The sequence below is a fragment of the Ammospiza caudacuta genome, chromosome 3 (genome assembly GCF_027887145.1).
Source record: "Ammospiza caudacuta isolate bAmmCau1 chromosome 3, bAmmCau1.pri, whole genome shotgun sequence".
Taxonomy (NCBI): domain Eukaryota; kingdom Metazoa; phylum Chordata; class Aves; order Passeriformes; family Passerellidae; genus Ammospiza; species Ammospiza caudacuta.
The window spans coordinates 103,411,132-103,434,125 of NC_080595.1; the positions used below are offsets into that span (position 1 = coordinate 103,411,132).

A 22,994-nucleotide genomic window follows, 5' to 3' on the forward strand; every position below is an offset into this window, starting at 1 on the left:
ACTCATAAAATAAGGGTCAGTCAACAAGTCCTAACTATGTTTCTTTCTTAGTTTTGATTTGCATAAATGCAAATAAGCTCCAACTGTAGCACTAACTTTAGATAGTACAAATAAGAATATGGATGGAGCCATTGACTTGTTGCAGGGCAGAGCCGTGCAAGTTAATGTAGCTGGAAAATACTCAAGTCTAATTGAGAAAACAAAGACTAAAATAACTCACAAAGAAGAATGTGAGCATTATGTGTAAGTGCACAACAGATGACTGAAATAACTTTTAGTTACAGTAATCATCACAAAAAGTCATTATTTTCAGATTCCTCCTCTATTACGGCAATTCTGGTATAACAACTGTATTTGATACAGAATAGTGGTCTTTTAATGCTGTTCTTCAAATGACTAATGTCTGAATATGGGTACTATTATTGCAAAAACTCATTTCAGTTGCTAAATTAAGTATAATCTTATCAGTAGAGAGCTAAACCAAAATATTTTGTGTGGGTTTTAAAAAAGAGGCTAATCACTAGGTCATTAGAATTCTCTCTTAAAAACAAATAATGTAAAATTGATTAATATTTTTCAATTTTCCTATTTGTATTATGCAGACAAGACAAATTATCTAGAAGAGTGCATATCTGTAATAACACACAAATCATCTGGAAGTCTTTTCATATATGGGTATTTTTCCTCTATATATGTACAATCATATATGCATGTGTGTGTATAACACATAAACATATATATATGTTTTAATTGTTTGATGGTTTTGAGCACTGCATTCTCAGCCTAGAGGAATGACATGTAATATTGAATATTTTAATCACACATAATTGCTACCAAATGTCCTCATGGTAAATTGGCATCCATCAGTGCAACAGTGTAATCATGTGTACTTAATCATAGGCAGAAAATGCTAAAAGAGTGAATGAAAATCTCTTCCTTATGCATTTCATTATCTGAAAGCTTAAGTGGACATTAAGTGATGCGAGGTAATAGCAAAAAACATCATTATCATGTTATTATATTCAGGCTTGAGTGACACTGAAAAAGCTGAATTTGTCTGATAAGAAATGCATATTGTTAAATTTAATGTTCTAAAATAAATACCATATTATCCATCATATAGAACCTAATCTTTTATTCCCAGAAATAAAAAAAAAACAAACAAAACAAAGAACAGTCTATTATAGGATGGTTCACACAACTAGAGAACTCTCTTTTTGTTGGGATAATGAGAAAAAGAAAAATCTGTGGATGTGATCCAGATGGAAGCCATTGCAATGAAATTTTTATTTTGAAAGGCAGTGTGTTTGAGATCCATTCTCTTTCCACCCTTTGACCTTGATAAATCTTCAGAACAGCTGTATACAGTGTATAGAATGAAAGACCATACCTGGGCAAAAAATGTGTGATATCATGAAAGCTTTATTAGACATTTCTGTGGAACTGGACTGTGCTAGTACTCAACCCTATATTTAATTTCAAATTAGGAACTGGTGAACTGGTTTGTTACTGCATCTTCTTGGTCTGTGCCAGATGAATGTGAAGGATATAAACTGTAATTTTATATCAGACTTCGTATCTGTATTAAAATGAGAAATACTGATAATGTTAGATTATTTATATCATACTTCTACTTCAAAAATCTATGTAATCATTTCAGTGTCTTAAAGGGAGGCTTCAGATGTCATAGACATCTGGTGTAGTGAGTGTTGCAGTACTCTGCTGTCTTAATGCAGGAAATTCATTATCCAACATCTGCTTTAGAAGACAGCTTGTAATATCACTGGAGACAACTAGATTCCATAGTTTTCACTGGAGCAAAGCCTGTATCTTCTATCTTCCCCATCAGCACTCAGGGCTGAATAGCAAACAATTCAAATCATGGAGTGAAATAACCAAAGAAGATGAACTCCAAAGATACTGGTTTTGCAGATAATTAGATAATTTCCACAAAGAAAGCATTGTCATTAGGAGACAAAAATAATCTAATCTTTCTTACAGGTTAGTGTAAAAATTATGTTCTAGCACTCCTCCTTGTTATAGTAGCCTGTCGGCTCAGATCATTGGCATTATGCTGAGATAAAAGCTACTTTACACAGAAAACATTGTATGTAATTCTTCTTTTCTAGTTTTAAACCCTGATGTTTTCCTGTAAAGCAGTATTTTATCCTTTAGTTGCTATAAAACAACTCTATTTTGCATTAATAAAACCACAAACCACTTGGCAGTACAGAGGATCAATAGAAATATTTATGTATCAACTAACATAGTAGAAGTATTTACAGTTAGAATTCATTTCATTAAGGGAATGACAAAACAAAATCCAAGAATTTTGTTCCCAGGAAACAAATTGCATAATCTGGGCCTGAATTTCCCTATTGTTTGTTTTTAAGATTAAATGCATTCATTAAGTGTATGAATTCACTTAGTCTTTCATAGATTTTGTGTGCCATCAAACCGAATTGTTCATGAGGATACCTCAATATCATTCAAAAATGTAAAAAGGAAAAGGTAAAAATAAGTTCCCATTTAAAATCTTGCCTTTAATTGCAGACAGATCTGCTTGTCTGTGAAAATGGTTCTTTCGCTGCCAGTGGTGTATGCCAAATACCACTTCCCAAAAATTTGTATGCCCCTAACATGACCCATCAACAATTCTGCATTTGAAATGGCCATTTTAACTGAAAATATAAAAACTACAAGAGTTTTCCTTTCATCAGTGTAGTTTGGAAACACATTCTGCACTGAATCAAAGAGTTTGATACTTTGTTGACTATTGACTGTGTTTAGAAATAGGAAAAGGAAACGTACCATGTTGAAAAATCCAAATGAATTTTCGGAGCAATGAGCCCTAGTCACTTGCAAAATCTGTGATTGTGAATAGAAGCTGCATACAAGTACAGACACACACAATTGCATATGGAACAAGCAGATTTACAACTCTGTGCAAAAAGTCTTTTGTGTTTCCAGGCTTTTGTGGCTGCATGACCATGTGCTTTCAAAACATAGCTGTAAATGCAGGCTGCCTTAACAAAACACAACATGTTAATGAACCCTAGCAGGTCTTACCTGGGCATTTTCTAATGTGATGATCTGAAACTTGCATGGCAAGAAAATCTCAGACTGAAAGAGAACTACTATGAATATTAAATTGCATCTTAAAGGAGGTATGATTCTGTGAATGTGAATTAATTTACATTTGTTGGACAGTGTAAATACAGCTGAACAGACTCTTTTTCAAAATTACTTCAGGCCACATTTTGGGAATGTGTAATTCAGCATAAGAAATGAGTCGTTCAGCAGCAGAATTTTGTATGGATTCCTAAGATGAACGTGAAACTCGCTTTTAAGCCATCAAATAATTTATAACATAGGACTCCCTTTCATGAATAAGAATGTAGTTGAAGCTGGAAGGGATCTCCAGAGGTCGTCTGGTTCAACCTCCTCCAGGTACCCAAGACTGTGTCCAGGCAGCTCTAAAATATCTCCAAAGACAGAGACTCCACAATATCTCTGGGCAACCTGTGCCACTGTTCAGAATCCTCACAACAGAAAAAAAGAATAAAAATTGCATTATCAGCTGGAATTTCATATGTTTAAAGTTACAGCTGTTTCCTCTTGTCCTGTCAGGGCACTTCTGAGTAAGGTTTGGCTCCCTCTTCTTCATTCCCTCCCTTCAGATATTTTTACACATTGATGAGATCTCCCTAGGCCTTCTGCTCTGCAGGCTGAACAGCCCCAACTCTCATTGCCTGATCCCATGTGAAAGATGCCTGTCCCTTAATCATCTCAGTGGTTCTATGATGGACACACTCCAGTAACTCTGTGTCTTTCTCCTTGGAAGTTTAGCCGGCAGACAGGAATAATCCCTCCCTTGTCCTCCTGGCAGTGCTCTTCCTAAATGCAGTCCAAGGTGCCACTGGCCCAAGGGCACATTGCTGATGCCTGATGAGCTTTTTGTTCATCAGAACCCCAAAGTCCTTTTCTGCAAAGCTTCAGAAAACTTCTTTGAGGACACTCAGCCTCCAGCAGGTGCTGGTGCCTACATTATTCCTCTCTGGTTGTACGACTTTTCACTCTTGTGAAAATTCATGAGATTCCTCTTTGCCCATGTCTCAGCATGGCAGATCTCTCTGACTGGTGGCACAACCCTCTGGTGTATCAGCCGCTCCTCCCCGTTCTGTGTCACCTGTGAACTTGCTCTGCTCTCTCATCCACTCATGAGTAGAGTTGAGCAGTGCTGGACCCAGCACAGACCCCTGGAGCACAGCACCAGTGACTTGCCTCCTGCTGAACTTTGGGCCACTGATCACAAGGCCTGGGCCCACTCCCAGACCCTTGAAAATACAAGTTCACCTGCTCACACCTTTCTAAACATTATTTTCTGCTTAAAAACACTCATCAGTGTTTGATTATCTGATGTCTTTATGTGGTTATGGGGGTCTTCTTGGTGATGTGTGGAAATTCTCTTTTCCAAATCTTCAAACTTGTGGCCCTGATGAGAAGAAAAAAAAAATGTTAGTAGGAGTTAATTAGAAAGCAACAAGTGATTTTTTTTCCAAAACCAGAAAACAAAATTATAATTCTACTAACTGTAAATGATGTTTGGGGAAATAGAAAATTCTGAAATTACATGATGCCAGGAGACATGGTGGGAACCAGAAGACATGCTCTAATTAGTCATGCTTGAGCTTTCCACCAGCCCCTGAGCTCTGATCAGATGTTTTGGTTTAAAAAAAGATAAAAGGAAAAGGCAACATTTTTACATTACCATTTTGACTGTATGAAACTGAATTGATGGTGCATTGCATTGCATTCTGTAGCACATACAGCCTTTTGCCTTGTTCTGGATATTTTAATTTGGTGCTGGGAAGTGACTCTAGAGAGATGAAGCTAAGATTTCTTTACCAATAAAACAAAACTTTGAGAAATGTGAAGTTCTCTTGGTTTGTGCAGAGAGAACTCTATGGTGTATCTTTAATTTCTTTATATCGAGATTTGTGCTTAAATGTTCAGACCTACAGGGACAGACTTGAAAGCAGTTAAAATTTCCCAGTGATTTTCCTGAAATCACCAAGTTGAATGATGAAAAATCCAGATTTTTCATCATTCAACTTGGTGATTTCAGGGAATCTGGATTTTTAACAGCAATATTAGGTCTGTTAATTCTCAGCACACCTTAGTGAGGCTCTGGCATGACAGCAAGAAAGCCTGGACATCAAAATTTCAGGTTAAGACATAAATTTTCAACCCAGGTTATTTATAGGAGCTTTAAGGAATCCAGGAAAATCATGAGGTTTTTACCCAAACCACTTAGCCCAAATGTAATGAGTGTAAATAACTGTGGGTTATTGAGACCTGCCCAGCAGAGAGCTGCATTGGATACCTTAATCTCATAAACCCCAGGTCTGAAAAGCTTAAGTTCAATAAAATAATCTACCTTTGCTGCTAAGTAGGATTAGTTGTAGCCACTGGAAACTGAGAATACTCAGCACCTTGAAGTCAAATGCATTTGCCTTGGCTTGCTATACTGAATATAAATGCTTAATGAGACATTGATATCCAGTGCCTGTCCAGATTAATCATTGAAACACATTGCAAATACTTTAAATTAAATATATTTTGGTTTTAATTAAATACATTTCAGTTAAAATAAGTGACCATTTGAATTTCAAAAAAAAAAAAAAAGTCTTGGGTCATTCCATTTATAGCAGTCTTTCCTTCAAAAAAGCAAGGGATGCAGCTATTGTTATTTCTTTAGTGTCCACTCATATTTTCTGTGATGAAGTGAATTATTTATTGAAAGACAAGGCATTTAGTTGTCATAAATGTGAAACATTTATTTAAATTTAGAACATTTTTCTTGAATTGAATGGAAAACCAGAAGGAAGGTCTAGCAAGATTTCCACCATGATTCTAAAATCAGTAATGTAGAACCGGGTTAATTATAATTAAATAGTAATTTGAGACTAATGGGTTCACAAAATTCAGTTCCACATAATTCCACTGTAAGTCTGTGTCATTTTTCGGTTGGAAAACATGCAAAGTAAGGTGACAGATATTTACATATATTTTGATGTTAAGATAGCACACCACAGATTTTCTAGCAGTATAGAGTACTGGTAAGGAATCATCCTTCAGGTAAAACTTTTTTTGTATTCACATCACAGCTGAGGCTTATTAGCACTACCTATTATTTTTAGATAAAAAATAAATGAAGTTACATTTTTAGCTCTGTGAGTAAAACCCCTGTATCTCCTCAATTTGTTACTGTGGAGATACAGATATGTTCTATTTGGACTAGCATGTCACCTGCTCCCACTTTTGGTCACAGAAAAGCACTGAAATCAGTGGGGTCTTTTTTCATAGTCAAGGATATAGGGTTGATTTCAAACCCCAGTTGTGATCCTGCGGTGAAATTGGGTGAGGCTTGAGCTCAGCAGGCAGCAGGGTTCTGTGTGCCTGGCTTGGGTGTTTGTGTTTGTGGGGTTTGTGTGAGTGGGGTAAAGGAAGCCCTGAGCACAGGTGGAGTCAGTGGCACTCACACTTGGGCTCTGGACAAACATTCCACTTTTGTGCTGAATGGGAAATCGGCTTGGAAAATTCAGTTTATGTGGCACTTGGTTAACAGCTGCTGGCATCCCCTTTCCAGATGGAATTGCTGAGTCCTTTTAGGGTGGCACTGAGCTCAGCAAAGTTCTTCAGGGCACAGGAGTTGTGCTTACTCGTATAACGCCTCCTCAATCTGCCCTTGTATTTTAAGGTAAAAAAAGAAAAGGTGAGACCTTAAGTTTAATTTCCTAATTACTCAACTGTATTTTTACTATCCCAATTAAGAATGTGACTTTAGGAAAGGAAATTTGTGGCCAGGATAATGTTAGCCATATTACTAATTAATAGTATTGACTTAATAACCAGTCATCCATATATGTATTTTAAAAACCTGTACTTGCTTTCACACAGATTTAATAAACAATTACAGAAATCCTTGCTTCAGCTATTTGGGAAAGACTGGAGAACATAGTTCTAATATAAAAGAGTGATTAACATCTGGCTTAGAAAAAGTTCTGTGAAGATTCCTTTCCTTTCACCCAGTCATCATGTGTGCATTTTCTGCTATAAGAAAAAGAAAAAAAATTCATCTCTGTGAATAAAAAAGAAGTAACTTAACAATTCTCTTTTTGTAGATTTCTGACTCATGGCATAGAATTAAATTTATTAAGGCTTTTCTTTGATAAGGGTTCAGATTAGTAGCTTCAAAGAGACTTAGACATTTTGATACATTTCAGTGATTCATATTCTTAATAAGCAGGAAGGACAACCATAAAGGTTTTTATATGCCATTATTTAAATATTGTATATATATATATATATATATATATATATATATATATATATATATATATATATAATATGAATATTATAAATATTAAAGAATATAACTATTATTAAGAAAATTTTAAAATGTTTATAAGTACAAAAGTGTATGGAGAGCACTAAGAAGGAGCTAGGTAGGGTCACTTTTAAAATCCTTCAGTATGTCTATAACAGTATAATAATGTGTAATAGAAAGCAGCTGAACACATTTTCCAAGCCCATTTTGCCTTCTTTCCCTCTTTTCTCTTTCAGTACCATATGTAGTTACTGATCACATTTCTTGGAAATGATAGAAAAGTATTGAATACTATTTTTTCTTTCATTATGGGAAATGTGTTTGGATATCAGGAAGTTGGAGTTTTATTTTCAATACTAAGATTATCATCATGAAACTCTTTAAAAGTCTAGAATAAATTCCATCATGTTATGTTTCAAGGAAAATAATCCATTTTTAAGAAAATACACCAATGGAGAGTCAGAAAATACACTCTGGACAGTCAGAAATGGAATTGAATAAATTATATGCCAATGAAACTAGTATGTAGGAAATATGATAGTTAAGTCTGACTTCATTTTATGGCATTTGCATCTCTCAATATGCCTGTGGTTTTTCTCTTGGGAGTACAATTTGCATCTGTGCCCAGGGAGTATCATTAGGGTTACCTGATGCAGAATATATCACATTGGGAGCAACACTGGAGTGAATACAAAAGCTGGGATGAAATACAGACCTCATGTACTGAATGGAATGTCTTGCTATAAATGCAGCTCTTTAGAAGCTGTTTTTCTGCTTCTGAGTGCTGTTTATAAATAGACTTTTTTGCCTGCAAGTTTTCTGGCAGCATTCCACATGACAGCCTACATTCCTTCCTCTGCTTTACTGCCAGTTCTTGGATTAATAGTTGGGCTTGATCTTCAGTTGTTTCTGCTCAGATGTTTTCAGTGAGTGGGTCCTTCAGTGGGGAACTTATTTCACATTTCCCCTTGAACCTGTAGCGTTCGTGCTTGATCTGAAGCTGGTCTTGTTGTGCAGCCACCTGGGCAGAGATAGGGTAGATACAGCAGCCATGAAGAAATGTAATAAGCAAAAAGACTTTTTGCTACCCAGTAGGAAGCAGGAATTAGATGATATTCTGTTAACAGGAAAAAAAAAAAAAAGGTGATAATTCTATTAAAATACCTCAAAACCTTCTTCAACACATGCTACAGAGAAAAAAAGGAGACATAAATATCCTCGTGGATAAACTTATTTAAAGGGTTTATGCAATAGCAAAATAAAATAAGTTCAACTTTACTTTAGAACTGATTACATTTTTATCATGCTGCATTGAATTGTTTAGCTCGCAACTCTGACAGTACTTTCATCTAGATCTGGCTGCATTAATTACTTACTCAGTTTTATATATTTCATTCCTAATATTTTATATACAATGTTTTTTATGGAGAGCAGAGGGACACTTGGGAATGAGTATATCTGCACTTGGTACATGGTCTAATCTTTCCTTTGTGAATTATTTTCTACCTCTTGTTACTCCTTGTTAGTTCCTTAATAATTTTTCCTTTTGTCTCAAATCTCATTCTGAAAAAAAACCTGAACTTAAAACATCTTACTTCTGATGCATACCTTTCTAATGGGATTATTAAATCAGCTATTTTAAACCTACATGATTGTTGCTAATTTTTTGAGCTTGCCATTTGCTTTCATGCCACTGTCATGATTTCAGCTTTTCTTGTTTGATATGTTTCTTTTTCTTTCACTATTTTTATTTATTTATATATTTCTGCTCTTTCTCACATGAAGTGAGGCATAAACTTCAGAAAGCTAAATGTATATTATTTTAATATTTTTAGTTTCTGTGACAGTTCAGACAGTGACCCTGGGATTCATTAGCAGCATTCTTTTACAGTCTTTTCCTCATGCTTATTGAATTTAGTATGGAGAGGGGGACTCCTTGCATACCTACTTGTTCTCCTGTGATTGTCCTCTGCACCATTACACTGGCTATCCATAAATCTACCAGCAATGAAACTAATTTAAATTATAGCAGTTCAAACCAAGCAGATTGAAAATATCTTTGATTCCAGCAGTGAAAATTGCTCTTGTATTTTTATGATGCTATTACAGACCATCTTCCCAGCGTGTATCTTTTTTTTTTTTCTCCTTTACTATGCAAAAAAGTCTTGGCACTGTGCTGTGGATGTGCACAATACTGTTTAGTTTGGGTTAGTCAGATTGCTGTGCAGGAGGAGTGCATGAGAAATAGAGATCCTGTGTTTTCTGTCTCAACCTCTGGCTAGGCATTGCCTAGGAAAATGCTGAGGCACTGCTGCTGCCTTCCAAAGCCAAGCCCTCATGGCAGCCTGAGGTTCCCAGAAGGAGTTTCTGTCTCCATCCTTTCTTTTGCTTTCAGTGCAGCTTTGCCACCAGTTTGTTCTCTGCCAAGCAGCTGTGGCAGGCAGTGAGGCTCTGGGGCAGTGCCATCGGGAGTGGAGACAACGATGCTCCAGTCCTCAGTGACCTGGGAGGTCTTGTTTATTCTAAGCCTACAAAAAACTTCTTAGACATAGACTGTGGCTAAATTGGATGATCAAAGAGATATTCAGGGCTCCTAAAGGGTCCTGCATGCAGCAGAATCTAGAACCCAGCGGAACTTGGGTTAGTCTGGAGCAATCAGTTTTCTAGAAAAATGGAGGACCAAACACTCCCATTCCCTCAGCTCCTCTGTCAAGAGAGTGCTGACTGTAAAGAACCACCCTTCTGCCAGGTTCTGCTCCCAGGATGTTACAGCTGGGTCTGTGGCAAGTGAAATTTAAGATATTCTTTATCTCCTGACTTACAGTTATTAATAGATTTCAGTATATGCTAGCAGAATTATTAAGACATTTCTGCTTTGCATCTGTAAAATAGACTTAGTGCTTGCCAAGACAGTCCTTACTCCAAGGGCAGCTCATGGTATCGTAATCCTATATTGGAATAAAAAAACCCTAAAATTGATTTAAGAACTAGTTTTTTGTCATGTATCAAGTTCAGCTCCAATGTATTATATGCTATCAGCTGGTACAGATGATAGCATATAATATATGGGATTTTTTAAGGTTCTGAAGTGATCCAGAAGCTGTAGAAGCAAGGGCACTCCACAGTCCTGTAGTAAGATACTTTCTTGCCCAGACCTGTCTTTCTTGGTCGCCCTTTCTAGTCTCTTTAGGTCAAGCAGCATGTTTTGTTTGCTGTGCCACATGGGGCTGAGGCAGCGTGGCTGTAGCCAGGCTGGACAAGACAGGCACACTAAACAAGAGTAAACACATCTGAATTTTGCTGCCTGCTGTTGCCATCCCTGTTGTCCTTGACAAGGGAGCTGCAAACCTCCAGCAGTGGGTTAGCAGGAGGCAATCTGGGTCTACCTGGCATAGCTGGAATAAAAAAATTGTTGCATATGTACTGTGTGTAGCTTGTTACTTGTGTTGGCTTCTGTCGTGGTTTGATCGGAAATGGGACATCTGGGATATGTTGTTTTGCTGTGGTCACCAATGGGTGTTCGGATTTTAAGATGAGCACCTGGTTTGACCAGTGGGGCATTGGATCCGCCTCTTGAGACCACAAACCCAAGGAGTTAAAAGCAGGGCTCTTTTCCTTCAGAACTTTCTTTGGATTTCCGGCGGGAAGGAGTTGGGTCTCTCCCCCGGCCCAGTTGCTGGCTGGGCTGGGGGAGGGGAAAGCCACGTGGCCCATCTACGGTAGGCCCGGATTCGGTGGAAGGGTGGGGGAGCATCGAACAACCTGTTTATTCCCCCCCCCCCCCTTTTTGGAGATGGAGAGAATGCAGCCTGTGCTGGAACTGTTACCTTGAAACTTGATATCATGTGCCGGCAGCGCGGCTGGGAGGAGAAGGGGGGGGCAGCGAGCAGCCCAGTCGCCTGGGAGAGCTTTTAACCCTTGTGGATAGTGAGAACTTCACGGAACATTACCTTTCCTAGGAAAGGGATAAGAGTGGAGGATGAAGGAAGAAATAGGCCAGTAAGGGGGTCTGGCAGAGAGAAAGAGAGATGCTGAAGGAATGGAGGAAGATGGAGTGGCAATTTTGCTGGACTCTTTTGTTGTATATCATGGACTGTTTCCTGGTGATACAGAGGCTGCATTGCAGGGGGAAGCGGAGGCTCAGAGCCAGGAGAGTTTGGTGTTGAGACCCCCCGGCCCCAGGGGGTATAGAAGAAATGGGGGGGACAAAGGTCCCAGAGATGAGACTGTGCTCTGCTTGGAACGAGACAAGGCATCCTTAAAAAGGCCCACCCTGAAAGCAGGCCTCTGCCCCATCCCCTGCCTGGTGGTGAGAGCACCTTGGCATGGAAAGGAGATGTCACAAGATAGCAGGACTCCGGTGCTAATTGTGACAAGAAGTCCGTGGCACAAGGAAGGACTCCGTCTACTCTTCATGAGCTGAAGATTTGATTTTCTAAAGGGTGGTGCCAGACCGAGTGTGGATAATTTTGGGAAATGTAAGTGTGCTGGGGATCTGGTAGGAGGAGGAGGGGGAAGTGTTTCTGTGTAGTTTTCATTTTCCTTGTGGTTTTTTTTTTCCTTTTGTGGTTTAGTTTTTTGTAGTTTAGTTAATAAAGTTTTTTTTTTCTTTTTTCCTTAAGCAGGAGCCTGCTTTGCTTATTTCCGGGTACCACCTCACAGCAGATGCCAGGGAGAGGGAATTTTCATGGGGACACTGGCATTGTGCCAGTGTCAAACCATAACAGCTTCTATGTAAATTATAGCAGACAGTTAATCCAGCCTTAAGAGCAGGTAATGATCTCACTAGTAGCAGAGCTTCAGCAAACAGCTGGAGAACATTGGCAGTCCTGCTCCTCTCCCTGCCTCCTTTGAAGCAACTGTGTTTTCCTGGAGGAAGAGCACCCATATCACATCCCTTCCTTCCAAGAAGCCAGTGTAAACATGCAGCAGGAATCCATAACAATTTCTTTAGGATTAGAGTGGCTGCACCATCCTGTAGCCTGCTATATGCCCTCTGTTCTTATTACCTTATAAGTCTCTTTCAAGTGACAGCTGTAAATAAGCACAAGTCTGGCAGCCAGAGCTCACTTGGAATTAAATTCAGGGATAGGGAGCTGTCAGCTAACTGACTTCTGTGGCAGCATAGCTGTCATTTGAATGAATTACAGACCACAGTATCCATTTGTGTGGGGCCTGTGAGCAAGAGGAGTGGAAAAAATTGGGGTAAATGGCTGAAATTTAATGCAGGCTTCTGCAAGATTTTCAAAAGCCATGTCCCCATCTTCAGTGTGATTATTTTGTGTGTCTAACAGCATTTCCATGTAAACTGTAATAATCTGTTGAAAGGTCTCTTTAGGATGAAAAACAAAATTTGAATTGATTATGCAATTAACTGAGACTTATTTTGCTCTGTTCCATCAAAGACTAAAATATCTAGGTCAAAGTTTTTTAGCACTTTGCCTACGTACAATTTCCACCCTGGGACTGGCAGCTTCTCTTCAGATGCTGAGGAGCAAACACTCCCCTCCCTTGCACACTGCTTGTAGAGCGCGATGCCCCATGCTGATGATGCCAGGCAGATTTAATTGTGCATGCTCAAAGAGAAAAATGACATCCACGCTTGGGTGACTGCTCTCTGTGGCAAGCTGACAAATCCCCCAGCTGTCAACTAACCTCAAAGGCAAGTGTACGTGGCTCTAGCTTATGTCTGCTTGCTTTCTGCCCATAGGCATTTAGAAGCTGAAACTCATATTGGCTGCAACACATTCAAATTGCTACTGAAAGAAATGTATGGTCTGTTTTATGTGTTTCAATCTCTGAGGGTGATTCACACAATTAAGGTTTATTTTTCAGACTGGCTGTAAGCAGGTAAAGGCAGCACCTTTTTGCATACAGGGCAAGTGAAAGTGTGTAACATTTATGGCTGTGGATCTGGCTAAGATACTGATTGCTTAGAGAAAGTAATTTCTTCCTTGGGCTCAGTGGGTTATATTTATATTTTTGTATATTTATTGGGATCTGCCAGAGAAATACATGCATACAAAATGGCCTTACTTGAGTGCCAATGTATATGGGCAAATGCAAAGAGGCGTGCGTTGCTAACACGGTACTGGAGTCATTTTGGCAGCAGCTTTGTTACTTGGGGTGCACTGCAGGCCGTCCATCTAAACCTATCATTACCTGGCACCTATGCTCTGGTGTGATAACCAGAGCAATCTGTGAACGGGCAGAGAGCCATCTTAACAGATGGCTTTGACTGTAGATAACCAGGAAACCATGCATATACATTAAACATGGGTTCAGAGAGTGTGGGTGTTATCTGGGAACATGCAACCACCTGTGGGGTTTGAGCTCCTCCATGTACTGTTGAGAACATATGCCATACCCATCATACACACAGGAAGGGTGGGTTACAGCCAGTTCCCACAGTTCTGATGAACTTTGTAGGGATTGCTTGGTTGGGCATGGGCTCAACTACAGATGAATCTCATATTTTGCAATGGACTTAAAATTAGCGTTACAACCGCAAAGCATGAAGCTTAAGGATGCAGTTCATAGAATCATAGAATGGCTTGGATTTGAAGGGACTTTAAAGATCACCTAGTTCCAACCAGCTCCTACTAGATCAGGTTGTTCAGAGCCCCATCCGGCCTGGCCTTTAACACTGCCAGGGATGGGTCATCCACAGCCTCTCTGGGCCACCAGTCCCACTGCCACACCGCCATCACGGTAAAGAATTTTCTCCTAATATCTAATCTAAACCTACTCTTTCAGTTTGAAAGTAGTCCTGTGACTTTGTGCCCTTTTAAGAAGTCTATCTTTCTCATATGCTCCCCTCAAGTACTGGAATGACACAGAATCACTCCAAAGCCTTTTTTTACCAGGCTCAACAATTGCAGCTCTCAGCCTTTCCTCATAGCAGAGGTACACCAGCCCTCTGATCATCTTGGTGTCCCTCCTCTGGATCATTCCAACAGGTCCACGTCCTTCCTGTGCTGAGGACCCCAGAACTAGATGCAAAACTGCAGCTGGGGTCTCACCAGAGTGCAGCAGAGGGGCAGAATCTCCTCCCTTACCCTGCTGACCACGCTACTTTTGGTGCAGCCCAGGGCATGTTTGGCTTTCTGGGCTGCAAGTTGACATTGCCAGGCCAGCCTCTCATCCAACAGCACCCCCAGGTCCTTCCCATCAGAGTTACTCTGGATCTGTTCATTCCCCCAGCCTGGATTGATACCAGGGGTTGCCCTGACCCAGGTGCAGCAATTAATTTATATGTCCACCTCAGGCACTGTCTCACCCAAATTTTAGGTGGTGGAGAGGGCTATCCAATCTACCTGGCACAACTGTTCTAAGTTTACTAACCCGACAATGATAAAGGCTATTGATATGATAAAGGCTATTGATATGTGCAGAAAGAAATTCAATGTTTAAATGAGTGCACTGGAGTCTTAGAACAGGATTTTAAATGTAAAAAAAGTAACAAGAAATGCCAAATATCTCTTGTCACATCAGGATTTAGTTTGTCAAGTACTTTGAGTACTGAGTAACCCATACTATTCTTTTTTGTAACAGCCTGATATTAAAGCACTCAACTAAAAAGTGGAAATTCCAGGGTTCTTGGCCTCTTCAGTGTTCTGAACTGCAGATCCTGACCCCATGAGTCCAGATAAGTGGCTCTCACTATGCTCTGAAGCTGAAGTAGAGCACAGTTTACCATTGTAAGGACACAGAGAACACAAAGAAGCAGGGACTCCAGGAACACCTCATCACCAGTTATTTTCACAGTGCTTTTTAGTGCTTCCCCATATACAGAAGGGGCATGTGGACAATGTCTCCGTTAGTGTCCAAAATTAGAATGTATCTAAAACCAAACAAAACAGAAGGGCTATATTCCCATCACCTAGCTCCACCTAAATTTCACTGAGTCTCCTGTGTCCCATTTTCTGGCTGTGAGTTTTCTGAAGCATGTACTCAATGGAAATTTTAGCCTAATTGGAATTTAAGCTGCCTGAAAATAGCCCCAAGGCAGCACCAGCAGAATTCAGGGGAGATTGTCTAGCTTCAGTGAATCTGTGCAAATACACAGAGCCCTGGGATTCTTTTGCTGATGCAAGGAGCTGGGCAGGATGCAGAAATGCTGCAGGAGTCCAAATCCATCTCCTGTTCCCTTTCTGCTCCCTGAGCACAGGAAGAGAGTGTGGCAGGATGGGCAAACATATGTCTGGGAATGTGGTGCTCTGTGCTGGCAACACAGAGCTTCAGAGGATATTACATGTGTGGGAGTGAAAGAGTGCCCTATTCATGCTTCAAAATTGTCACTGTGAAATATTGTGATTATCATTTTAGATTTGACATGTATAACTCTGCATTTTTAAGGTAGTTTAAATGTAACCTAAATTGCTTTTCCCCTAACTATCTGGTAAGAAGGAAATTCAGCTGTCACAGATAAGAGTAATGATATTTATTAATAGAATTATAATAGGACTTAAATGGGCAGATTACCTCAGGACAGGAGATCACAGTCCTTTAAGGATTGATTTATTCTTGACTTCTATGAGCCTCTGTTATGCTAATGATAGATACATATTCCCCAAATCCTTTCGGTCCTTCTGTGCCTTTGATTTCTTTATAAACTCTTGTCGCTTGTCACTACATGTTCTTGTTAATTCAGATCAGGTTTTGCAACTTGCATCATACTTTGCTTTTTTTTTTTTTTTTTTTTTTTGCCAGAATGGTTTACTGAGTTTTTTAGCAGCTTATGTTCTTTCCCCTCTTTGCTGCATCTCCTGTCAGTGCTTCCAGAAGGGCCTGTGGGTGAGCTGCCACCAGCCAGACTCGGATTTCCTGTGGAAAACCTGCACATGGGTTTCCTTTGTTCCTACAACATTCAAGGCTACCAACCTAATTAATCACTCCAAACCTTCATTGATAAATGTAATTGTGGTAATTTGGGGTAAATATGCTGATGTTTTCTGGGCTACTGAATATTTTATCTAAACATGTAATTTGGTTTTTTGGGCGTTTACATAAACATGGCAATTTTTGGTAGCCCTAGATGCTATGATTTTATTGATGTTGAAAATCCTTCACATTTCTAAAGTCAAGATGTGTATTTAGGTGAATAGTCATGGACATGGGTGGTTACCTCACAGTTAGTAAACACTGACCACCATGATGCAAGTCAATTGCAGCCTCCATATCAGCAACAATTGAAAAAGCTGCGTATAGGTAGTAATGTCTGTAGGGCTATAAACAAGAGCAAAATATATAGGTCAATGTAGATTATCAGCTGTAAGAATAGGTATAAGACTACTAGAAAACTATAAGAAAAACAATGAAGTACAGCACATTTTTCATGAGCTTATTTTAACATGAAAAGAAGGTTGTTTTTTGTTTTTTTTTCCTGAAACAAAATATACTGCTGTAGTGTGTAGCTACTTCCTTGTACTTTGTTCAGTATAGGTATACCTTGAAACATCATGTACTCTTTCTTGGGACTAGGTATATATGAAACATCAGCAGCATAATTTTGCTCATGTGCTGGGCTCTGAACTCAGATGCAATTAAATATTCATCAGGATAGATACCCTGACTCTAGCTATACGTGTAGCTGCTATGAAAGATTAATTCAGTGTTATGTTTCTGTTTAAGGGAAGAAGCAAAATGAAAATTTATGGTGAAAATTTCAGGCTTCATGTTTAGAAATTATGATCCTTATTATGCTTTTTAAGGAGCCTGCAAGATAAATTATCTGTATAGAGTTATATTTTTAATAAAAATGTAACTCCTGTCCCAGCATCTTCCTTTGGGTGTACTTTGCTGTCTTTACCTTGTCATTTCAAAATACACTGTTTCTTAACTGATTGTGCAGCAAAGAACCTGCACACAAAAACTAAGGGCATTGCATAACAGAATGGTGCAGTTTTGCAGATCTTATTGTACATTATAAATTCGATTTGTATTTTCTGTTTTGTCGATACTAAGATTTTAAATTATATTTTTACCTGAGGGAGTAATAGTTTCTTTGAGGCAATTTCTAGTAGAATTCATTTATACAGCAATATTCCAAAAGAGAGGGGTTAAAGCAGCAACACAGAAATTCCAATTTCTGTCCCTTGCAGGTCCTTTGTTTTTTTTTTCTTTCCCTCCCACATTTTCCTCTTACAAGATGTACCTACATTATTAATGAAGTTTGGTGTCAGTACCAGTGTGGAATCTGGAGGGTAAACTCAATCAGCAAATTTGAAGTCCTAATCCTTGTAAAGCCAGTATGAATAACAGATGATATTAAGAGGGCACAGTAGATGGTACCTGTTTCAACAATTGCTGTAAATGTGATGTCAGTGATTCTGGTTTTCCCTCTGTATTTCACAGAGCACATTGATTTAGAAGATGTCTTTGGTTTATAACTATTAGTGTTAGAAGGACAGAAAAATGTTCAAAAATATTTGGGGATGGTATGAAATGAAAGCCATTATCTATTCTATGATCAAATTAAGGATTTGCCTAATAAATTAGATTATTTTATTTTTAATTATGATTGTGCTGCAATTATCACACACTATATTGTAAAAATAAGGTTCTTTTCCGAATTTCAGTAATAGATTTTTCTCCAGCTACACTCCCTCGAGTTTAGAAAGGAAATTGTGACTAGGCCTACACTCTTAGAACACAGCAGGATCAGGATCATATCTTTAAACAGATTTCCTGGACCTCCTTAGGTGGAAGAAGGAATGAGCAAGGCCTCAGTTCAAACTCACCATTTGCTTGGTCTTCAGCTTGTCTGAAAGAGGTGTCACTTGTAATGCATTTTGAGGTCCTTGCATGACAGTCAATGGCAGTTGCTTGTGGAGGAATGGAAGGACAGAAGAGCTGAAATTCAATAATGTTTCTGTTTTGAAACAATAATTAGCTATCACACAGCTGTGCTGCCAGTGAGCTGGCTGCTGCAGCAGATTTTCAGTACAGTGATCAGCCCATAAAAAGCTGGATAAAATGGAAGGAAGCTAAAAAAAAAAGGAATTTCTGACAGAGGAATTTGGACAAACACAAAGTAAGTAAACATGTCCATTATTATGTATTATAGTGGGTGAGACACTCTATAGACATAAAAGAGCAGCTTCAGGTTCACAAGCACTGTTACTCATGGGGACTTCAATGTCCGCAAGATCTGTTGGAGGGACAGCACAGCAGGGCAAGTGCATTCCTGGAATACACTGAGGATAACTCCCTTCTCCTGGTGCTAGGGAAGCCACTGGGGAGATGCTCTGTGCTGGACTTTGTTATCACCAACAGGGAGGGGCTGGTGCGGAAGGTGAAGCTCAAGGTGAGCCTGGGCTGCAGTGACCATGAAATGATGGAGCTCAAGAGCCTTAGGGCAGGGAGGAGAATGCACAGCAAGGTCTGGCCTGGGCTTGAGGAGAGCAGACCTTGCTCTCTCCAGGGAACTGCTTGGTGCAGTGCAGTAGGACAGAGCCCTGGAAGGCAGAGGGGCCCAGTAGACATAGTTAATATTCAAGGATCACCTCACCCAATCATGCATTCCAATGAAGAGGAAATCAACATGGTGTCTATGCCAGGAGGCTTGGAATTACATCTTTAGGGTCCCTTCCAACCCAAACCAGTTTATGAGTCTGCAATTCTATTTTGTATCAGTGAGAGAAGGAAGTTTACTGAGTCAACAGAAATTGCAGTGCTGAAGTCGATACCCTGTTGACTTAAAATGGGCCTAATTTATTTCATTTAATATTTTTTTATAGTAAACATAGCTTTGTTACTTGACTGTTTCAGGATATACATTTCTCTGTGTTTATGCCTTCTATGCCTTTTGTGGCTTTTTTTGCATGTTCATACTCTTTATGACCACCTTCACTACCTGTACATATATGTTTTTCTGTCCATATATTATAGGCAATTGTCCACTCCCACTTGTACAATTTTTCAGCATACCAGTGGTAACGCAGAACAACTCACCAAAATACCATCCACAGAATTTCTGGTTTGGGTGATTTGCCAGCTCAGCGAAAATACGAAGTTTCAGAAGTTTCACCTTTTGCATTTCAGGATTATAATGATGAAATTCGCCAGGAGCAGCTGAGAGAGCTTTCGTATTTGAACGGTTCTGAGGATTCGTCACGCGGACGGGGCATTCGAGGAAGAGGGATCCGTGTGCCACCTGCAGCTCCTTCAAGGTGTGGTAACATGAGCTATTATGTTAGTAGCTTTACAAATATAAGCAATAGTAAAAAAACCCCGTAGTTTAAAAAAAAAAAAAAAGACAGTTACATACATATCCTGGTCAGTAAACCAAAATATTTGTCTTCTGATCACCGGTGTGGTCTATGTTGTTCCAGATTTTCTGATCTATAGGTCATCGGGCACAGTGAGTGACAGCAAATGAGAGCAGATTATGAAGACAGGAAATGGATATTTCTAAGAATACTTTTATGCTAGTACTAAGGCAGTATGGTCAGTAGCATAAAATATTTGTTCAAAATACTAGTTTAGTCAGAGAAGGCCTCATAGTCTAGGTGGAACTTTATTTGACAAATAATTACTTCTTATACATATTAAAGCTATACTATGTGTATATACAAATATACCTATTTATATAAACTTCATTATATGTTATGTGTTAGTGGGTTATCAGTTTAAAGTGAATTTGATTGGCATAATCTAAAAACATTGGGGTGTGAATGTGCCTAAGTATTTTTTCATGTCTAAATAACATATATCTCTGCTTATTATTAAGGCCAGTGTAAAATCTTATAACATTGTCTCAGACTTGTTTTTCCCTGTGAACCCTTGTTTTTCCCTGTGAACCCTTAAGAACTTCATTGCCTCAAGCTACCTAGCTGCTTCCAGTCTTCTCTCCATAGAGGTCATTTCAAGATGAGTCCTAAAAAATGGACTCTTTTTTTGGAAGAAATAGGATATGGGGGTACCTTATGTTATGCTGACAAAGGAGTTGTTCAGTAATTGAATGGGCTGATCTTTCCTATGACCTATGAGGTTTTTCCCCTGAGGGTGTCTATCTTGTTTACCATCAGTTTTTCCTACATGAGCTTTTTAATTGGTAGTATGATGCACTTACACAGAATTTTTTGCAGTTGACATTCATCACCATCTTCTACTCAAATAGTGTCTGGCCTCAGTATTCCTTACATTCATGATCTCTGAACAGCTTGACTTAATAATGTTTTTCAGAATGTCACTGCAACAAACTAGCAGCTTTTAAATTGGGTTCAAAGCATAATCGGTGGAGTTCTGGCCCCTAATTCCTGCAAAATGCCCAAATGATTTAATCAGTTGCACAGATCCGATGATCATGGATGTCTTCCCTTTTTTCCAGTCAAAAATCCCAGGAGAATATTAAAAAAACCTGTTGAAGCAAGTCCAGAGGAAGACCAAAAAATGGTCAGAGGTCTGGAGCACCTCTCCTTTACAAAGTTGGGCTGAGAGAGCTGGGTTGTTCAGCCCGGAGGAGAGAAGGCCCCAGGGATACCTCATTGCAGCCATTTCACGTATAAAGAGGGCTAATAAGAGAGAGAGTCTTTTTGCCAGTCTTAAATGAAAAGAGGTTGGACATATGGAAGAAAAACTGGAAAAAGTTGTGGGTGCCCCATCACTGGAAGTGTTCAAGGTGAGGTTGGGCATAGCTTTACTAGTCCCTGCCCAAGGCATGGGATTTTGACTGGAGGATCTCTGAAGGTCCCTTCCAACACAAACCATTCACTGATTCTGCAAGTCTAAAATCAGCTACTGGATCTTGTAGTAAAGTAACAAACATCACAGGGTAATCCACTGGGTTTGGTTGTTTCAGCAGGGAACAAGCCACCATTCCTACTGCTACAGGAGACCTGAGTTCCATTCACAACTGTGGATCTGGGTGTCATGGAGGGTTGTTATACTGGCATTCACAGTCTTCCAAAAAGACAGCACACCCAGGAGCATATTACTCTGAAACAGAACTCCTGATTTATCCCCTTTCTGCTACCCTGATTTATCACCCTTCTATTTCATCATATGGTATAGATACAAGTCTTTTTAAACAGTAACAGCTTCTTCTGACTTACTAATTTGTACAGCAAGGGAGATATAGCATAAATAGCCAGGAAGATGCTAAATGTCTTTCCATGCTTCTCTATATGCTCTGTTCTCTCTGTGCAGTGGGGGAAGGTAGAATCCCACACTACCAATCCTTTGTGCTGAACTAAATTAGACAGGAAGAAAAATTATTCCTCTCCTTTTCTATTCTCTACTTCGCCTTGAAAGTTTCTGCTGTCCTGCAATATCTTCTGCCAATCCATGTCTCTCACCCACCAGTAAGCATGAAAATGAGAGTGATGACTGCTCTTGTAAAAAAGTTTGAGAGCAACAGAAGAGGTTCCTCATTTTCTTCATCTTCTAGAACTGCTTTGGAGTAATTCTGCAGCCCTGTGAATTGCAATGATTCAGAATTTTATTAGTACAAGCAACAAGAGGATCAGGTGCAAAAGGCACTGGGTAGTTTAAAAATAATGCCTTTCCATAATATGAGTTCTGCCTGAGATGTTGCCTAAACGTGCTTGACATTGTAGCTGCCAAAACCCCAGAGTTACATGGCGCTTTCAATACTAGTAAAAGCGTGAGAGCCTTTAGAACAGGGCCTGTCCTCCCTCGTTGCGCACGCCAGAGTGATGATTCCTTTTGCTCCCGCAGGGGCCGTGGGGGTGCCATTCCCCCGCCGCTGCCCGGACGAGGTGCCCAAGCGCCCCGCGGAGCGCCGGTGACGCGCGGAGCGCTGCCCGTCCCGCCGGTGGCCAGGGGCGTCCCCACGCCGCGAGCCCGGGGCGCCCCGGCCGTGCCGGGGTACCGACCGCCCCCGCCGCCGGCCCACGAGCCCTACGAGGACTATGTAAGTAAATGCCCTCCTGCAGAGGTGTGAGCCACGCTCTGCCATGGACACGGAGCCCTTCCGAGATGGAACGGGCCAGGCCGAAAGCTCCTCTGTCGCTAACGCTTTTCCCTGCAGGTGAACGACAGTCTGGGTGATGCAGTGTGTCTGCAGGCCTGTGCTCAGCAATGTGGGTTTGGAGATTTGTTCACAGCTTACTTATGGGTATGAGACATCATGATGGATAGTTCTTGGGGTGTCACACAAGACCAATACAGATATTCCAAAATTTGTATTGTATACTTAAAGTTAGTTTTTACTGTAACCAATTTCCTAAGAATAACAGCATATATCCTTTGTGAGAAAATGAGGAGGTGGGGGCAAGGCATGCTGTTGTTCCAAATCCTTTTTGTTACATATTTGTATTCAACACTGTGTTACAGATACATAACAAATACAAATTCAGGTAGTTTTCATGAAAGCTGATACAATGATTCATCTTTAGCCAGGAGCAGTACTAACTGACTGTCACCTTTTCTTATGAGGTGTTACAAATAATTGTGCTGTACACATCGAAGCTTTCAAGTCATCTCATTAATGTTTCCTCCTGGAACTATCACCATAACAACAGATATCCAAATAGAGAAGAAAGTGCTATCAAATGTAATGTCTGAATTTTTCTGGCTATGGCAAGTCCAAGAGTAAGATGAACATCCAATTTATTCCCTAATCCTACCACCAGGG

General features: G+C 39.8%; 1 protein-coding gene across 1 annotated transcript in view; it reads left to right on the top strand.

Moving 5' to 3' along the window:
• The window catches only part of KHDRBS2 (KH RNA binding domain containing, signal transduction associated 2), a 314,809-nt gene that overhangs the window by 193,178 nt on the left and 98,637 nt on the right, over nucleotides 1-22,994 (top strand). Inside the window, exons 5-6 of the mRNA XM_058801729.1 lie at nucleotides 19,439-19,566; nucleotides 22,076-22,275. Coding sequence (XP_058657712.1) covers nucleotides 19,439-19,566; nucleotides 22,076-22,275 — 328 coding nt within the window. The remainder of the gene's footprint in view (nucleotides 1-19,438; nucleotides 19,567-22,075; nucleotides 22,276-22,994) is intronic.